Source organism: Nesoenas mayeri (genome assembly GCF_963082525.1).
Source record: "Nesoenas mayeri genome assembly, chromosome: 1".
In the NCBI taxonomy this organism is placed as follows: Eukaryota; Metazoa; Chordata; class Aves; order Columbiformes; family Columbidae; genus Nesoenas; species Nesoenas mayeri.
This window is the reverse complement of record NC_137541.1, coordinates 40341856-40361804: the sequence shown is the minus strand read 5'-3', so window position 1 is coordinate 40361804 and position 19949 is coordinate 40341856. Positions and strand designations below refer to the sequence as shown.

General features: G+C 39.8%; 1 protein-coding gene across 1 annotated transcript; it reads left to right on the top strand.

Annotated features, from left to right (window-relative positions):
• Positions 1-958: 958 nt before the first annotated feature.
• SLC25A17 (solute carrier family 25 member 17) lies at positions 959-19690 on the top strand (the record flags this gene model as incomplete). Its single annotated transcript, XM_080354949.1, has 9 exons — positions 959-1108; positions 6400-6460; positions 7516-7582; positions 9381-9532; positions 11912-12028; positions 12703-12848; positions 14431-14526; positions 18650-18732; positions 19171-19690. The coding sequence occupies 9 exons, from the start codon at positions 959-961 to the stop codon at positions 19316-19318; spliced, it is 1020 nt and encodes a 339-aa protein (XP_080211075.1). The 3' UTR covers positions 19319-19690.
• Positions 19691-19949: the final 259 nt, after the last annotated feature.

Genomic DNA, 19949 nt, shown 5'->3' with positions numbered 1-19949 from the left:
TTTTGGTGATGCCACGTGTATGCACACTATGGACCTTTTGAATTATTAGTTGCTGCCCCTTAATAATTTTCCTCAACTGATATCCGAACCTGTATTCAAGTCACTTTTGGAGTGCTAAAACCCTGTTTCTCACCAGTGTAATAAAATTTGTTTCGGACCCTGTTGTCCCTTAAACTAACCTTGGGGTGCCTCCATGACATCAGCTATACATCATTTAAATACCTCCAGGGATGGTGACTCCACCACTTCCCTGGGCAGCCTGTTCCAATGCCTGACAACCCTTTCTGGGAAGAAATTTTTCCTCATATCCAATCTAAACCTCCCCTGGAACAACTTGAGGCCATTTCTTCTCATCCTATCACTTGCTACTTTAGAGACCAACCCCCTCCATGCTACAACCCCCTTTCAGGTAGTTGTAGACAGCAATAAGGTCTCCCCTCAGCCTCCTTTTCTCCAGGCTGAACAGCCCCAGTTCCCTCAGCTGCTTCTCATCAGACTTGTGCTCCAGACCCCTCACCAGCTTCGTTGTCCTCCTCTGCACTCTCTCCAGCACCTCAATATCCTTCTTGTAGTGAGAGGCCCAAAACCGAACACAGTATTTGAGGTGCGGTCTCACCAGCGCCAAATACAGGGAGACAATTGCTGCCCCGGTCCTGCTGGCCACACTATTTCTGATACCAGCCAGGATGCTGTTGGCCTTTTTGGCCACCTGGGCACACTGCTGGGCTCATGTTCAGCCGGCTGTCGATCAGCACCCCCAGGTCCTTTCCCACCCGGCAGCTCTCACGGAGCGCTCCAGCCCCGAACCTTCGGCCGCTCCCGCTCAGCGAAGCGCCGAGCACCAGCCTCCACCCGCGGCTTGAGGCGCCTCAGCGCGCATGCGCCGGACCCGCCGGAGGGCGGGGCTGTGGCGGTGGGGGGGCGGTGCGAGTCGGCACGTGACAGGAGGGCGGGAGCCATGGCGCGAGCCGGGGCGGCCGGTGGCAGCGCGGATCTCGGCGGTGCCGCGGAGCAGCCGTGCCGGCTGGCGGCGGAGCCCGCGAAAGCCGCCGCCATGGCTTCCATCGTCTCCTACGAGAGCCTGGTGCACGCCGTGTCCGGGGCTGTGGTGAGTGAGCGGGTCGGGCGCTTACACCGTGGGGCCGTTGCGGGCGGCGCCGGGTGGGCGGAAGGAGGGGTCTGCTTGGCGTCGGCCGTTGGCAGTGACGGGGCGGAGGGGTCTGGCGGGGGCGCGTGCCCCGGTGCGCGGGCGGGCGGAGCAGCCGTGCCAGCCTCCTGGGGGGCGCTGAGGAGGCCGCGGGCCGACTTGAGCCTTTGTTCGACTGAGGGGCCGCGCCCGAGGGGGCGGCTGCGGTGGGGGGCGGAGTCGGGGAGCCCAGGGCAGTGCGGCGTGACCCGTGCGCGGTCGTGCCCAGGCCCTTCACGATCCCAAGAAGAGGGTTGGGGATGAGGACCCCATCCCTGAAACATTCAGTGTCAGGCTGGACGGGGCTCTGAGCAACCTGATCTAGTTGAAGATGTCCCTGCTCATTGCAGGGGGTTGGACTGGATGACCTTTCAAGGTCCCTTCCAGCCCAAACTATTCTGTGATTGTATGGCTCCCTGACACCGAGTCTCAGCTCCGTCACCCATCCTATGCAAGCATGCTTGCAAACCCCTAGTTTTGCTCTTTGCTGGTTTTGGATGTGGGATTTCATAAATCTTGAGGCTGGCTCTCCTGAGCAGCTGGAGCTTTCTCTGAGCCCAATTGCTACTGCAGGTGTGCTCACTTAGAAAGCGAGCCCATCAGCATCTGAAGTCGTGCATCAAATTAACTATGAACACGTAAGCCTCCCAGAAGTTAGAGAGTCAACACTTCACCTGTGGAAATTAAGATTTGTACTAAGCATCTGCATTCTGTGATTGTCTCATGAATACTTGGAACTTAGGAAGCATGAGGCAAGGCATAGGTGTTGATCAAAACACGAAGCAAGCACGATGCACCTAGGGAAAGTTTTTATAGGTTATTGAATTAAATTTTTCCTATGACGCTGGTAAATAAAAAAGCAGTGTTAAGTGTCTCTAGATTTCATAGTGTGCACAGCCGTTGAAACAATGAGTGCTAGCTCTGTAAATAGCAGATCAGTCTTGTACTTCCAACAGATAAAGAATTTCAGCACATTGTAGCATGTAGGACCAGATGTATTGATGGATTTCAAGCAAGCAGATGCATCTTTACTCCTGGGTTGCTCCAGGTTGGCAAGAACACCTAAATATGTATTTTAGCAGTTGCTGATGTACCGTTCTGGCAAAACTTCCTGTTCTAATATGAGTCCTTAAAATAACTCACAATGTCTTGTAGAGGATGAAAGTCACTAAATGTTACTGAACAATAAAGAGTGATTCTAAATTGGCTTCCCATAGAAATAAAAAGAAAGACTTGAAATGTTGTGTTGTCTTTATCACAAACATGGGATTATTGTCAATTCTTTAAAGTGTCTCAAATCTGCTTGTTTTAGCTTCAAAGGCAACAAAGATTTTGTTCCCACTTTCAAAAAACGGAACTCTGTCAAATGTTCTCTTTATAGAAATACTACTCGCTCTCCTTTTGCTGGTGTACAGAAGTTGGTAATACTGTCTAGCCCTCACTGGCAGCTTCTCACTCAGGGATACAGATCACTATAATCTGGCTATGCTCTTGAACAAACCTTGTGATCTGAACCAAATTTATAATCTAGCCATAAACTTAATACGCATGATAAAATTATATCTTAAGTCTGCTGGTGGTGTTAATTAAGTTAGTAGAAGTTCCCTATTGTATTTGAAGATGCTTATATCTCTGTTGCAGTGATGTTGTTGTGAAGGAAGACAGCTTTTTTGAGTAATTGGACTTGTGTACCCTTGTAACTTCCACTTGCTTTCTCCAATATTCATAAACAATTTAAAACTCTGGAGCAAGAATTTTTTGGAAAATGAGGTGGCTTTTTTTTTCTCCCCCCTTCTCCCATGATGTAAACCTTGTTGTTTGGTTTTGTTTTTTGAATGTGGGTGTTGTTTTTTTGTTTGTTTGGTTTTTGTTATAGTAAAGATATGCTCATTGACTCCGAGATTTCTGTTTGCTGCTGTAACATATAAATTCTGGCAAAATCTTTGACATGGGTACTAACTGTTCTGATGTTGTCTCACCATTTGTTTAAATTATTATAAAGCACACTGGTGTGCAGATGTGATGTAAGAATTTGAAAAAAGAAAAAGCAACCCACAGAACTGTGCTGAGGTTATGAGTCAGAAGAACATGTCTGATCACAACATGATAATTTTTAGTTCTGTTCTAGTATGGTGAAAGGTCATGTATTTTCTAGACTACCTAGTCACACATGAGACAAATTAATAGCTTTCTGAGCAACTGAAAAATAATTACTTGATTTCCTGTGATCTTTAATTGAATTATATATGTATTCTTTAACTGTATGTATAGCTTTCAAGTAACCTGCCTGTTATGAAAGCTGTAGGAACGTAAATTTTATAGGAGTACCATGGCAGCAGGTAAGCGGCTTTGTTTAACTCTGAAAGTTGGCTGACAAGTGGGGTTTTTTTTTTTATTATTTTAAAAATTTTATTATTATTTTTTAGAAAACCAAACTTTAGGCTGTGGTGCTGCACCCCTCTTCTTGGGAGCGGTCACCTCAGGCCATTTGTTGTGGCCACTTACTGCCACCTCTTGGCTACTGTACACTTCTTTACTTGGTGCTGTGACTGAAGTAGTAACCCAGCGGAAAAAGCTTTTCTTTCAGCCAGTTTAGTTTCCTTGTCTGCACCATTGTGTAGGTGCCCAAAAAGTTATGCCACCAGAACGGAGGAGACAGGGATGCAAATACTGTTGACCAAGAGCTGGGATTGTTCAAGCCAGTTCTACTTGTCCTAGTGGTTATTCAGTGAACGTATGACTTGACTTGGCAAACTGACAGGGAGGTGGTGGGACAACAGACAGTAAAACCTCACCCTTCCAACAGTACAGGGTCATACATTTCAGTTTGTGTTCCTGCAATCAGTAATAGGGGTTACTTTCCCTGCTGGTCTCAAGTGTGATTCAGTAAGGAGTCTGAGCCCATCTTGAGAATTCTGTTGCTGGGGGAAGGGCTGGTCCTGCTCATCCCTCTCCTTTCCCTTCCAGCCATGAGATCCTGTCTCTTCCATGTGATGCTTCTGGCAGTCTCCTTGCCATGTAGTGGAGTTGATCCATTTATAAACCTGGCAGGAAAATAACTCCGCTTTTTTTGACTTTATTTTCCTCTATTTAGCAAAAGGAGGGGAGAGGGTACAAATTATCTTTTATTGGCAGTAATCTGTTAGATTGGCTGAGCTATCTTGTGACATTCTGTTGAGCTGTAGCTTCATATATGTTTCAAGACAGTTTTAAGCAGCCTGTAAGGCTCACTGCATGGGAATGGTTGGAAGATGCACCAGGGAAGGTTAGTCGGGGCATTAAGAAGGTTGATCACCCAAGAAGGTGACCAAACGTTGGAACAGACTTCCTAGAGAGGTGGTGGATGTCCAAGCCTGTCAGTGTCTAAGAGCCATTTGGGTAATGCCTTTAGTAATATGCGTTAACTTTTGATCAGCCCTGTAGTGGTCAGACAGTTGAACCAGATGATCATAGTAAGTCCAACTTAAATATTCTATTTTGTACTTGGTATCCGTCCAGTTGTCCTGTGTGCCACTTCCCTGACTATTTCCCAATTTCCGTTTTCTGATTTTGAGTTGAAATGTTTGTGTTGCTGTATGGTGGATTGTGTTGAGAGTTGGATTCAGGAAAAAATCTCACTTTGGGAGGATGGAACCAGGATAAATTGAGATGGGAACGCTGGAACTTGTGATGACTGTGCGGTCTTGTGGCTGTTCAGCACATAGATTTGTGTGTGTAACTGTTTCGAGCTTGCCTTCAGGGTTGCTGTAATGCAGCTCATTAGGAGGTGTATTTTGGCTCCTTCTGGCACTTTTTTGTGCTGGCATTAGCCTTGTAACTGAAATTTATTTTTTGTAAATTTTCAGTCAGATGGGTTCTTTAATCCTATTTGCTGTTCAGCTGTGTGCACAATAGGTAATGAGGATGAACAGACATAGGACAAGTACGTGGGAGAGCAGAACCAACCGTTTTGGCTAGAGCCCAAAATAAATGGGTTATAATAACCAGGTAGTTATGGCCAAGTGTTTCCTTTCATCTCCTACCTGGTGTTATGAAAACTGGAGAAACCTAGAGTCTTGCTAAGACTTCAACCAAGCATTGTCTTAGTGAGGAAGCACCACATGAAAAATCATCTTCTGTTGCTGGTTGTAGGGATAGGTCCAAGCAGCCTGCTGAGGAGCTGGAGTGTTTCCAGAGGCAAAACTCGCTTGAATAGCTGTCATAACATAGCACTAGAGAAGTTCAAGTCAGACTGTGCAGTGTGCTTTAAACACAGTGCTTGTGTGACTTGCCACATCGTAGACCTTCCCACCATTAAAACAGTTTGCATGGCTACTAACAGAAGACTGCCACAGCTTTAGCAGCCACTTAATGTGTTTAATACTACTGTAGAGCGTTAACAGATTTACACCAACCCAGGGTCTTCTTCAGTTAGATATCTTTTCCAAAAGCTGTGTAATATTAATGTTAAGAGTACTGAAGAATGAAGAAGCTGAATGGTGGTTGAAAGGGAACGGTGGCCGGTATGGAAGATAAAGGCATTTGCAAATAGTGGCTGTTGGCTTTTCTGTTTAGAGGCTTTAATACTTGTATTGCACAAGCAGTGAAGAGAGCTTGGGATTCACAAGATCTGAATCTTGTTACATCTAGGTCACGATTTAATTCATTGTATGTAATTCATGCCACAGGGGGTGTCTTGGTAGGTAGGTATCTTTACTGCCTAAATTGGAATTAAGTACAATGCTAGATTAAGTGCTGAAAAACTTGCACTGTCAGGTTTTTTAACAAACCAAAGTTTGGGGTTTTTTTCTTAAGTCAAAACAATGTTATTGTAACACAAAGGTTGCTTGTGTCAAAGTTGTCTGTCTTTTTTTAAAAAGCAAAAATGAAAACAAAACAAGTTTGGTACTGAGACTAATGTGAAGTAGACAAAGTGAAATAGGTTTGTCTCCTGATGCCCACTTTATCAGCTCTCACGCTTGAAAACTTTATCTGTGGGCAAAAAGTTTCTAATGGTTTTCATTTCAGCTTGATCTAATAAAAGAGGAAAAGACCTCGCTTGTAAGCATGGGACCAAAAAAGGCTTCAAATGGGCACTATTATATATGGAATTTATCCCTTTTATTAAAACTCACTGAGTAGACTGATTTGGGGGTAGAAGGGCTGCAGTGAGTCTGGCAGTCATCTATACAAGCAACTGATACACTATATAGCCAGTTTATTTTGTTTTTCAGGGCAGTATGACTGCAATGACTGTATTTTTTCCTTTGGATACAGCTAGGCTTAGACTTCAGGGTAAGTGTAAAACTCTAGTTTCCTTATATAACGATGTTTCTGTTCATTTCTGTTTGGGTGGTTGCAGGGGGACCTATCTTGCATGACCAGGAATCTTACTTGCATAACACTAACACTATTTAAGCACTAACACCACTTCTCCAGGTGAAGGTAATTCTCCCTTTTGAAAGTACTGTGCAACCTTTTAATTAGCTGTAAAAGGCTGTGTGATATGTGGCCAGACATGGATTTAAAATGGTTATCTGAGACCAAAAATAAAAATAAAGATGTGAGATTACACAGTATTACATTTGTATGTTTTTGCTTTTGGCTGCTGAGAAGAGGGGCAGTGTCATGATAAACTAGTCTAGAATTATTCCTTAGAATGGGTTAAAGGGAAAAGTCATGGTGAGAACTGGGAGTAGGAATGTCCAATATTTACAAAAATGCAATCTGAGTATAAGGTTGTTCTAATGCTCTGTCTCCTAATCAAAAGTCTCAAAATCACCAAGCATTTTAGTACAGTGACTAAAGCGTTTTTAGGAACTAGAGGGAGATCATCAGCCAGGTTGTCAGAAATATGTGGTTGAGAAATTAGCACCATATCACTGTTGAGCAGCTTTGAAGCCAGGCGAGACAGTGTTTTGCTAAGGCTTTGCTGTTTGTAGATTAACTGTAAGAGGTTGCTCTGCTAGTGATGCTGGATCTGGAGTCCAAGGTGCAATTCTGAAGTGAGTTGGGCAGGCCCTGCTCGAGTCTCTTACCTGAGGTGAACCTAAGCTCAGTTCATGGCACAGTTATCGGTTTAGGAATTGGTAACTGCAGATACTCTAGTGCCCAACAGAACGTGCTAGTCTGGGGAAAATTTTTTTTTAAAAAAAGGAGATAGCCTTACCTAGCAAGTGAAAATAAGGAGATGCTTTCTGGAATTGCTACAGAAGCAGGGAATGTCTGTCCTTTATGAGGAAGAACAAACATGCTCTTCTGGTGTATTTTCAGAATAGGTAGGATGAAGAGTTGAAAAATGAGTGCTAAAACTCAGAATAATCTAAAACACTGATTCCTTTGTTTTCCAGTTGATGAGAAGCGGAAGTCTAAGACAACACCGGCAGTCCTATTGGAAATAATCAAAGAAGAAGGCCTGTGAGTAGATACTAATTTTCCTCTTTTCTTCCTGTAGGCAAGATCTACAACTAATTTGAATTTGCTCTTAAAGTGGAATAGTTATCCCATGTGGACAGATTTTTACTTTGAATTAAAATGTCTTCATAGAAATGTGATATGATTTACACAATCCTATGTGCTCATCTTGAGCTAATCCAAATTAACTTTCTTATGCAATCAAGCTGTTCAGTCATGTAACTGTGCCTCCACTAGGGAGTAGCTGTGTGTCTTCAGGAAATGCAAGTTTGTACACAAATGTACCTTCATGTACCTGATAAACCAGCTTTGTCTGCCTGGATTCTTGGGTGTGTCCATTTCTCATAACCAAGATGAAACTCTTGGGAAGCTGGGACACTTTCAACAGGAGAATTGAGACATGTTTCCCAGTTGGGTTTTTTCTCCTCCTAAGGATGTGGAAGTAAACAACAAGTAACTCTTCATGCTGATGAGATTGAAGCTCTGTCTACAAGCAGTCAAATTTCACCAATGCTGTGCTTTATTTGCCACACAGTCTGAGCTGAGCTGTCTTGGAAGAACAGTTGTATGCGTGTCCTTGTTACAAGTATTTTCCTAAGTGAATCTGTGGAACTCTTCTGTAGACTAGAGCTTCCAGCTGACAAAGAGCTTAAAGCTGACAAAATTTTAGCTTGGCTAATAATGTTTTGCCACCTTTGAACTTGAGCAGTTGACAGTTGTATGCAAGAGTACTTCTCAGGCAGTTGGTGATCTCTGTTGTTCATATTCTGGCATTACATTTGTCACATGAGGGTGGCAAGTAAACTTCATTTGAAAAAAAAAAACAAAAAGAAAAACAACCTAAAAAAGAAAAATTAAGAGGTTAACTGAAATTAAAAGCCTGAAAAAGTGGTCAACTTACTTTTCCTGTGAAACAAACAAAAAAAATCAGTAATTCAGTTTTTCATCTGTGATTACTTTAGTTAAATTTTAATAGGTAATGTCTCTCTTTCTCACCCAGCTGATTTGCTGTAGACTTTACTGCAAGGCATTTATTAGAAATTTCTTGCACCTGCATATCTCATATCTCTTTGGAAAACTTTCCTTAGTAAAGAATATTAATTTCAGTAACCGTTCTTCCATCTTTAAATTCTATGCAAGAATCCAGACTTTTTTTTCTTTCTCCTGGCTCTAGTTTTTTTGTTGTTGTTTGTTTGTTTGAGTTTTTTGTTTTGTTTTAGTTTTTGTTTGGGTTTGGATTGTTTTTTTTTTTTATTGAAGGAGTAGTTGTCTTAATTTTTTTTCCAGCTATGTTAAGCATTGCTTTGTTTCCTTGGAGATGTGAGAATCTACTGGGGTGTTATTTTGTTGTATTGAACTGACAAGTCAATTTATCAATGGGGAGGCAAATTCTCCTCATGCCTTGGTATGTTTTAGTATATGGTTTGAACTGACTATATCAGTCTATATGCTAGCATACATACTTCAAAGATCTGTTAATCCCCTGGATGTTTGTAGCTCATTGCTGGCTGTTGGTAGAAAGCAAATACTTTTGAAGTCAGTGAGCCCAAATGTATTCTGCCTTTACAGCTTCTTTAATGGAATTATCCCTGGTTATTATCATTTATAAGTGGCTAATTTTTTATAGTACAGTCAGGAGTTTAGTATATTTTGTTACCATTAATGATCAAGACATATTTAGTTAACAGTGTATGTAGTTCACAGTATTGTATCTCTGGGTCCCTCCACCAACATATGAAATCAGGCAGATCTTAGGAACAGTTTGCTTGATCCCTTACCACGACTTTTTCCTCTCCTTTAGGTTGGCACCGTATCGAGGATGGTTCCCTGTTATCTCCAGCCTTTGCTGCTCCAATTTTGTTTATTTTTATACATTTAATAGTCTTAAAGCTCTCTGGGTCAAAGGTCAGCATTCAACCACTGGAAAAGACCTGGTTCTTGGGGTCGTTGCAGGTAATACTTAAGTCTCAATTTCATCAAAAATGTATTTTATTTTATCCAATGTTTTTCTTTGTGAAGTCCACCCGAGATCACACCAAGTGCTTCTGTCTCTCACTGTGTGCAGACCTGCTGTGTTGCACAGCTTTGGTTGGTTGCTCTTCTGTGTCCTCCTTCACCTCATAAGTAGGTGCATAAACTGTTTCTGTTGTGAATTCTGGCCCACAGCACAGTGCTGTTGCAGTCTAGTGTTTTATTTGGCTGGTGTCCTGTTTACCATGGCATCATCTTTTTTTGAATGTTGAAGACAAGTGGCAGGGAGAGGTGATACTTTTTTCAGAGGGAAAGTTATATGCCAATTCTGAAATATTTTGTTAGGACAAGTAAGAGCTTTTAGTGCCAGTTTTCAGCTTCTTTATGGGTCATGATCTGAAAGTAACAGTAAGTCCCCATATGTGTGCAAGTACAGTGGGAACTTTATATTCTTTTCATCCCTTGCTCTCGTATGGGTGCTACAGTGGCTTCTTTGAAGAAATAATGACATTAGTGGCTTTTCTAGGAAATCCTAGGTGAAAAATTACTCCTGTGTGCAAGTATTGGCCTGTACTCGTTCTACAGGAACAATTGCTCATGCAACCACACTGAAACAAACTGATATTTTAAAAAAAAAAAAAATATATATATATATATATAATCGCATACAAAAAAGGCTTTTGATTACTGGGGAGGTGGTGGTGGTTGTTTAATTTTTGCTAGTTTCTTGTACTTTCATTGTGAATTTCTTTCCTCATTTACCAGTTGCTGAATACTTGGGGGAAAATGAGGAAAGAAATTTTTAACTCTGCTTTTTCACTGAGGGAAACTTTATTATAATTAGATTCTGAAACAAAGGCTACAGGAATTAGGGTAATAGCTTGTTAGTTAAATGACTTCTTCAATGTCTGTGGTTTCTATCCTTACTATGGAATAATACCTGGCGTAAATTGAAAAACTCCACTTGATGTGTTTACTAATTTTCCCTCTCCATCTCTCATTTCTATTTTTCCAAGCAAATACAGCTTGGAAAAAATATATTTTTTAAAAATTGCCTTCCCACTCTGGAAAATAAAGTTTTATCTCCTTTAACTGAGTCTGGGTGAGAAATTACAAGTATATTGTGTTCTCACCTGTTGCTCCATAATGTAATCACCTTGACTTTGGTTAAGAGAGGTTAGTGTGGCTTACCTTATCTAGTGCTTGATTTTGTTTAAAACTTTTTTCAAGCTGAATATAGGCTTTATGAGGTTGCTGAAATATTATGTTTATATTCTGCTTTCCTGAACCCTCTTAAAAGAGAAGAAAAAGAACAAACAGGCACGATGTAGGTAGTAGAGCTTCAGCTTTTGCAGATTTACTGTTCTTGATAGTGACATACTGTGTCCAACTCAATAAAACAGAATAATTCAGTCTGTCAGCCAGACAAAGCAAACCAGTGGAGAAGCAATTGGTAATTCCTGTGATGCAGAAGTATTAATAAGAAAGATCAGAAGCTTGTTTTTACATAGTTACTTCAAAGTAACTGCCTCGGGTCTTAACAGGAAAGACCTGTACTAGGTGATTGCAGAAGTAATGCCACTTTTAATCCTTCTCCCTGTTATTTTAGAACTGTACTTTGCAATATCTATTTGTTGCAGCCTTATGTGTGTTTGTCCATTTCTTCTCCCCCATTCTACTTCCTGATATGCAGCTTTCAGACTTTACTTTTGGGATTTGTTATTGTGTATAATTTCCCAACGCTTCTAAGCCTTATTTAAAATATTTGCAGAATCCTGTGTTTCCCCTTTAAGTATATTTACTGAATCTAGAAACCAGATATTCTCATTCTTTTGGCAGTGTAGGAGCTGTCTTCTGGTAATGAAGCTGCATGCATTTATCTGGTTTGATCTCTCCTCATAAAATAATCCTTCTAACTTTATCACTGTTTCTGAAAGTAGGTGGGCAGCAAGTCATGGTGTGAACTAGGGCATGAAAAGTAGAATATCTTGTGCTCCAGTGTGGTGTAGTATGCAGCAAAGTAACAATTTCATTTAAGATTCCTTCAAACATGTTCATATTTGATGTGGTGGGGGGGGGGGGGTGGGGGGGGGTGGTTTTTGGTTTTTTTGGTGTTTTTTTTTTTTTTTTTTTTTAGTTTGGGGAAAGAGCAGCAGCAATGTCTTCCCAATGGCATAAAATTGGCTGCTCTGTTTGGGGGATACCGAAGTAGTTTATTACGAATTACCAGTTTACTTTTGCCATGGGCTGTTTCTTCTTCCCAGTAGTTTCAGTAGTGTGTGAACTGGGGCTAAGGGGGATAAGAAACTATTGAAATCTTCTGGTTCTGGCTGACTTTCTTTGTGGTGTGTTTTGCACTAGGTGTAGTGAATGTCCTTTTGACCACTCCTCTTTGGGTTGTGAACACACGTCTGAAGCTGCAGGGAGCAAAATTTAGAAATGAAGACATTGTACCAACCAATTATAAAGGCATAATAGGTAAGCACCTGTTATTGTCTTCAACCAAAGAGAAGTTTGTTAAAATAAGTATATCAAGGACTCTGAAGTTTGAGGACTTTTCACATAAACAATTACACACTGGAATATCTGTGCTTCCCTGCCACTTTGCAGTCATTGAGTTTTACAGGAAACTGGACTTGGCCATTTCTGATGGTAATTAAGAGTTTGTAGTGTGCCCGCCTGTAAGGAAAATACCCTTTGCAAAGGCAAGTATCTTGTCATATAAATTCTGGAGTAGTAGTGAGACCAGTGAGGTGGTAGCTGGGAGTCTGAGTCTGGACAGAGAATCTGCAAATTGAACTTCACTCACCTTAATCTCTTAATCGGCCACATGTTCAGGTTGTCTTCCTTTTAAAAATAAATAATAAATATTGTTTTTCTGTAAATGGTTTGGAAGACCTTAATGTTGATGCTGAGTTTGTACCAAAAAAGTGGCTGTGTAGATTACCTTAATGGTAGTGTGAGCAAAAACCTCTTTTGTCACTATTTTCCAGTAAATTCCCGATTAGAATGGAAGAAAAGTAACATAGAAAACTGCAGTGAATTTTTTACACCTGGACTATTAGTCTTTAAGTGTAATTTTTCTCATCTTCTACAGTCAGAATTTTATACTCAAAATTTTAAGGAATTTTTTTTTCTACCTTTCCCCTCAGATGCCTTTCATCAGATAATAAGAGATGAAGGAGTCTTAGCTTTATGGAATGGGACTTTTCCCTCCTTGCTGCTCGTCTTCAATCCTGCCATACAGTTCATGTTTTATGAAGGCTTTAAACGGAAGCTTTTGAAAAAGCAGCTGCAAGTGAGTATGTTTTGAGGCCACGTAATGGGACATTCTGTTATAAGACAGGTTCTTTGACATATGTTACTTGAGCAAATTCAGAACTGTAGGTTTGGTTTTGGTTCTTGTACTTTTGAGGCTTTTTTTGAATTAGTATGTCTTCTAAAAAAGATCCATGATTGTGAAGTGAGACGTGACTCTTTCATGTCCCTGGGGAAGATATTCCTGGGGTTAATTCCTCTTCCTGTAAAAATTAAACTGCATCTCTTGTCCACATTTGTGTGTAGCTGTTCACAGGTCTTGATTTAAAGTAGAGATTTCAATTCTAATCTATCTGTTTTATAAGTATGTACGTACAAACTGTTTTGAAGTTGCCTCGTAACCCTTTCTTCAGTAAATAAAGTATATTGAGACTTTCAAGTATCACAGATTTGTTCTGGACTTTGTCATTTTAATAACACTTTTTTTTCTTGAAGCCCTCATTTTTTTCAATATCCTTTTTCCAAGGATCAGCACTAGAACTGAACACAGTATTGCAATGGAACCTACCCGATTCTCTAGATAGACATAGAATCATTTTTCTGTCCCTGCTTTATAGTCCCCTTCTTTATTCTTTTTCTTATTTCTCTATATCAGATAGAGCACGTCACCTGAACTCATGATCCTAGCAAGTTGAAAAGCATTTGTGTTACATTTTAGGATGTCGTAACAGACTATATGTTTAAGCTGCAGTGCTTTGCTGTTAATTTGTGACTTTAGAATGCATTTGGCTGGATCTATCCACTTACATTATGGATAATACATTTTTTGACTGACGAGCTGAGCTTGCCTCTGCATTGTTAGTTGCCTGTTGGATAATTGCTATAGTGATTTAAAATAAACACAGAAATAAATCAGTTCTACTTTAAATTAGGGCATGTTTTGTCTATGATCAGTGGAGAGGTAAAATACTTTTTTCCCTTAGCAATGGTCTTTCTGTAGACATTTTTATTTTGGACAACATAGCAACGTATTTGGTGTATCATGGAACGTTATAGTCTTTTGATGGGCTTGGAGCAGGTATTCTTAACTAATAGGAGCTGAGATTTTTAGCCAATGTAATCAAGACTAAAATTCTGACTGATAGTGTAGTGATTATGTCTTGGGATTAGAGAGTAACGTTCAAGTAGTCTTTCATTGTCACTTCTTCACAAGTACTGTGTGACTTGTTAGTTTAAAAGTTGCAAAAACTGAAACGGTCATGCATTGATGGTATGTTCAAGTGCCACTTCCCTTATCTTTTATCTGCTCTTGGTGCTTTACTTTGGTCTAACTGTATAGCTTTATCTCCACTATGTTTCAGTAACCAAGTTATAGTGAGCAAGTGAGAAATGCAAAAGTTGGTGAACAAGCGGAAGTTACAATTAAACCTTAGTTGTGGGAAAGTTTTTTGAGCTATAACTAAGTCCTTAAACTTAGAAGACCAGAGACTTAATGAAATCTTTATGGCAAAGATACTTAGGTAACCCGGTAGCGAGTAACAGTACAGAATCACCAGACACATACAGGTAACTGGCTGGTTTGGTACTATGCAGAAGTAATATGTTCTTTATCTGTTGAACAGCTGACGTCTTTGGATGCTTTTGTCATTGGTGCAATAGCCAAAGCAGTTGCCACCACTCTCACGTATCCTCTGCAGACAGTGCAGTCAATTCTGCGGGTAAGTAATAATTTAATTTCTGGGTAACTGCTTCTGACTTATTCTGTATAATGCAAGCCCTGTTCACATGGCTTGTTTTTCTTCATGTTAATGGACTTGCCATTTTGGGAGCTCCTTTTGCACAGTGCGGGTCACCGCTAAGGATGCCTCTCTTCTTTGATCCAGTACTGGCAGATTTTGATAGAACTTGGTATTACTGGTGCACATATGTTTCAAGTAGCTGGTAGGATTGACAACATAATGCATTAGCACAGTGTCTCACAGAAGCTGATGGACAATACTGCTTTAAGGCACTACAAAAATGTAGATTTACTTCTTTGAATGTAAATAGATGATGCGTCAAGTGGGAAGTTAAAATTAAATCCTCTAAATCCAGTTTGTTTCCAGATGACCTAGGGTAACCCAAAAAAAGGTTTATTCATAGGTTTTGTTTTATTCAGATGATGGCCTGACCTTGTCAGTAGCCCGAATGTGATTCATTGGAGAAGCTGAGCTCCCTCATAAATAATATATTTAACCGCTTGCCTGGCCTTGTACACTAATTGTAGAGGTAATAGAAACACTTGAGTTTATTCTCACTTGCAATTTGTATGTATGCTGGGTAATGCTGCTGCCTTCAGTATGTACCAATATTGTTATAATATTGCAACAAGACAAGGTTAGGGTGGGGGAAGAGACCTTGCCACATAAGCAAGCATATTGTAGTTTAATTTCTATGCTCTTTAATTTGTTTTTTAAAGTTGTTTCTTGATGGCTTTTATAACAGTTAAATATTACTAAATGTTTCCACATGAAATAAAAGTCTATTTTCCGAAGTAAGGAGAAGTCCTAACTTGCATGTATGGTAAAGCCATTAGATATGTTCTAAAGCTTCTACAAATTTAGAGAATTAGTTGAGCTATTGAACATGAGCCTTCCATGCTAAGGATATTGCTTTTCAGACTTGTCTAACAGGGCATTTTTCTAGTTAATTTTTCATCTGGAAAAAGTGATTTTTGTGTGATTTTGTAGTTATTTTACTTTTTCTTCTCTCTAATTAGAGTGGGCTAAATGTATCTTGATTTTTGATAGTTTGTAAAAACATCATTTCAATGGTATACTTCAAACTATCTATCAGGACTTGAAGATATTTACTGTGTGGTTGTTACTACCCTGAGAAGACACTGGGTAAAACTTCTGTGCCTGCACAGCTTTCTGTTTCACCCTGATGATGCACAAAATGGCATCTATACTGTAGATGTGTCAACCACATTGTAGTTTTCTTAGCAGTCATCTTTTCTGAAGTTTTCATAACTTCTGATGGTCAGCTGAGCTACTGCTTTTATCCTGTTTTAACAGCCTGAATGTGTCTCAGTTAAACTTAGTAACACAGACTTTTATTACTGATGTGACAGATACAGAAAAACATTTAGGCAAATTGAGCTTTGTTTGGATAAGTTGCAACATCAGTCTGGTTTTAATTTGTGATGTGTTTTCTGTGGGTGTGAAGGAGAACTGGAAGGAAAGATGGAGTGCTCGATTTTAGCTTTGGCATTGCACAACAGCACCGTTTTCATGGGGCTGCATCAATAGAACAACTTCAACCCTCACTCCACGGCTGCTATAGAAATAGTTATGATCTTGTGACTATTACTTCATGTTTTGTCTGTCTCCTTTTGGCTTTTTGAACAAAATTCTTCTGTCTCTTGGTGACAGTGTCATTCTTTATTTAAAAAAAAAAAAAAAGGGCAGCTCTGGTAAGTTGTGCTGCCAAGTGGATGTACTAACCAGCTGCTGCTGCTCTGCTGAAATCAGCTAGTTCACTGCTGACTGGCCTGGGCAGGGATGAGCTGCCTCTCTGGAGCACAGCTGACCAGCAGTGGCCTGGTGGCGGTGGGATTCTTCTGACAGTGGCCCACTGCAAAATAAAGTGGCCTATATGCTACTTCTCCATGCTGCTCCATCCTCTCCCTGTGATGATGTGGAGTGCAATGACTGTATCTAGTTCTGCAGTTACCAGGGGTGACTTCTTTCTCTTTGTTCTATGAAAGAAGTAATAGCCAGAAACCCTGAACACTTCTGGTGAGAACAGCAGAAACATGCATCTGTGATGCCTGTGCTGTCCAGTTGAAACTTGTACTACTTCGTAATGTGTTTTCTAACCTAAATCTAGCATTTTTATATTTGAGGAGGTTTTTGTCACTGACACTGCGATGTTAAAAAAAGTTATGAATAAAGGTTTAGTATTTTCAGAAATAACATTCTGCATGAGGTATACTTTGTATAGTAGTTTTTGCAAACAATTTTAGCAGATTTACAGGCAAGCTAACATAAGCTTGATATAATTCATAAAAACTTACACATCATAGTTAAGTTCTATCATCAAAGTAGAAGTTAAAGATTTTTTTCAACCTTAAACCCTTAGAAACCTAATGTTGTTTTAGAGTTATTGATATTCTTTGTGATTAAGTCTCTATACCTTTTTTTCAACTTCTTGGCAAAGTGCTGTTTTTGCCTCCATGCAATTAACAGATATCCTATGTAACAGACAGTGGTAAGCAGCTTCCAGCCTTGCCATTTGGTATGTCTATCTCCTTTTCAGTCTTTAGAAATGCATGATACTGGTGTTACTCATTAAGCAGTGAAACTTCTTCTTTAGCCCATATGGCAGTAAACAGTGAGTAAATTGAATTTGCCTCTGAAGAAATAGTAGTACTGTTAATGTTCTTAGTGATCCTGGGTGGAAAAGTTCACTTTAAAACTTAAGCCTCTTTAAGTGTATAGAATGTTGTCCCTTTGGGAAATCTTCTGCAGTAATTGGTGAAGTATTGATGTCCTAGGGAGAAATTTTTTTTCCCCTGGTGAAACTTTACTTGCAGTACAATAATAGTCTGATAGTAGTGAAGAGAGGAGAAGGAAGCACATAATCCCAATGTAGTTTAGAAACACTGAGTAATCTGGGTGGAAATGGACACAGTAACTTGGAACCTAATTAGCAGTTTTTTGCGGGTACATCAGAGTCTTTGACAGTAATCCTTAACTTTGATTTATCAGTATTAGATGAGTTAGTTGCTGATGAGAAGATTGTGGATTGTGAGCACATTTTTGCCTAATAAAGACAGATTTCCAAAAGCATCCTGTTGCTGCTGTTTCCATCTGAGTTCTTAAGACACACAGCCAAGGGACATTTTATTGTAATTTCTGAACTGCCTAAATGTGCTTGCATACTTTACTTACTGTCGGTGGTAATTTTGTACACCTAAGAAACAACAGTTGCCTGAGCAAGTTGTGGGAGAACCTAATTTACAGACAGTTGCTCAAGTTCACCTTTCTTAGAACAGATGCATAACACAGGATTCAAAAGCTATGGGGTTTTGTTGTTATAAATACCAGTTTGGCAACCTTTGTATATTGGTAATTCATAGTTACAACTTGCTGCCAGTGCTATTGAGCTATATCAGATAAGAGTATCAATGAATGCTAGAAAAAGAGCTGCTGAAATTGCTAGTTTAACTCTGAGACATCCAATTACAGCAGCAGCTATTGTGCCTACTGAAAACCAGGTTGGGGATAAGCAAACACAGTGAGTAAAAGAGAAATAAAATTTAGGCTGGGTAGGGGGATCAAACAATTTTGGATTCTTCCTCAGAATTTCACATGTAAATGTTTTGTTCCAAGACCATTGCTGGGCAGATAAATTTTTATTTCAGCTATGCAATTTCCATGTAATAATTGTTTGCAGATGTACGAGGCTTTGAATCTCTGAATGAAAGCTGAGCAAGCCAGAAGGAACTTGCTTTGTATGTTGTATCTCTCCTAAGACTGTGCAAATTATGCTTTTGAGATCTTGAAAACTGTTTTCTCCAGAATAATTGAAAGAGACCAAATATGAGCAAGTGTAACACTTTCTTAGTATCCATCTTAAAACCAGAACACATTATCGTAGCACGCAGTGTTTTAATGCTTGCTGTATAAAGTTCAGTAGTGTGAGCTTTGGCCTCAGTTCTTCGCTGTTGGCCACTACAAACTGGAAAGTCTTAAAAGAGGTTTAAGATAGGCTCTCCAGATTGAACACGTGTGTTGAGTTCTCTGCCTAGCACCATGGGGAGGTAATACAACAAAATGCTCTCTTTCTGTTTTTCAGTTTGGTCGCCACAGGTTGAACCCAGAGAACCGAACACTAGGCAATCTTAGAAATGTCCTTTACCTTCTTCAACAGAGAGTGAGGTGAGCTGTCTATGTTTTTTCTAACATGATACAGAAGAGTTGGACATTACTAATATATTGAAAATATTGTCAAATCTGAGTTTTGTTTCTTTTGCCCCCTGAAACTTGCCAATTGAGTCAATCTGGTTTTTTTAATATATTGCAGAATAAGTACACAAAACCAAATTCTTCTAAATATCTGTACAGTAAGTGGTATCAAGGATATCTGTGGATACCAATTAATTCACCTCTCATCTTGAAAAGAAGCAAGTTTCTGGCACAAAAAACTTTCTCTAGAATTTTTATCTTTAAAATATTAAACATAGCTTGCACTCAAGAGATCGAGAATTAATTTAATATTCTTACAGTTGTCATTAACTTGTGATATTCTTCTTTGTAGTGTACTGGTTTACTTAAAGAAGGTTATTCATACTTGTTTTCTTGTGTTTTGTTTTGTAGGCGTTTTGGATTAACGGGACTCTACAAAGGCCTTGAAGCAAAGCTTCTGCAGACAGTCCTTACTGCTGCTCTTATGTTCCTTGTGTATGAGAAACTGACTGCTGCGACCTTCACTGTCATGGGGTTAAAGCACTCACGCAAACTTTGAAAAAGGAACCTATGCCAAAGATTATGGGGTCTAGAAAACACAATCCATTTCTGAGATCAGACTGGAGATCAAAGGGTCCTCACTTTCTCTATTTCTTCTTAGCCACCTCCATCTCCATTATTTGGAGAAATTTGACATACACTTTATATGACCTGTAGCCCTGAATTCAGGGGTAGCCCATTCACTACTTTTCTGTGGACTCATGGTGGCGTGAAACAAAACAGACACCTTATTTAAGCACTTGACATGAAATTTTAACTACGATATGATTTAGTTGGCATTCTTGGCAGGAATCATCTCTTACTATGCTTTCTTGTTTTCCCTCAAATCATCCTCAACTATTCTTCTGTTTTCCTTCTGTTGGCAGCTGGTGGGGCTGGTTTCATGTTATTTCCTTGACCTGTGTTTGTCACTTCATATTTGGTTAATTAAAATAATTCATAAAGAACAAGATTTTTGACATCCTTTTCTTTTAATTTCAAGTATGCTTGCAGTGCAGAATGATGGGATACTGTCCCAAATATCTGGTAGTGAGATTTCTGAATGGCTAGCATGTGTGCTTCCAGTGAGTAGGCATGCTGCCTTCTTGAATCCACCTGGTTTGAGTTTTGAAGATTTTGAATGCAGATAC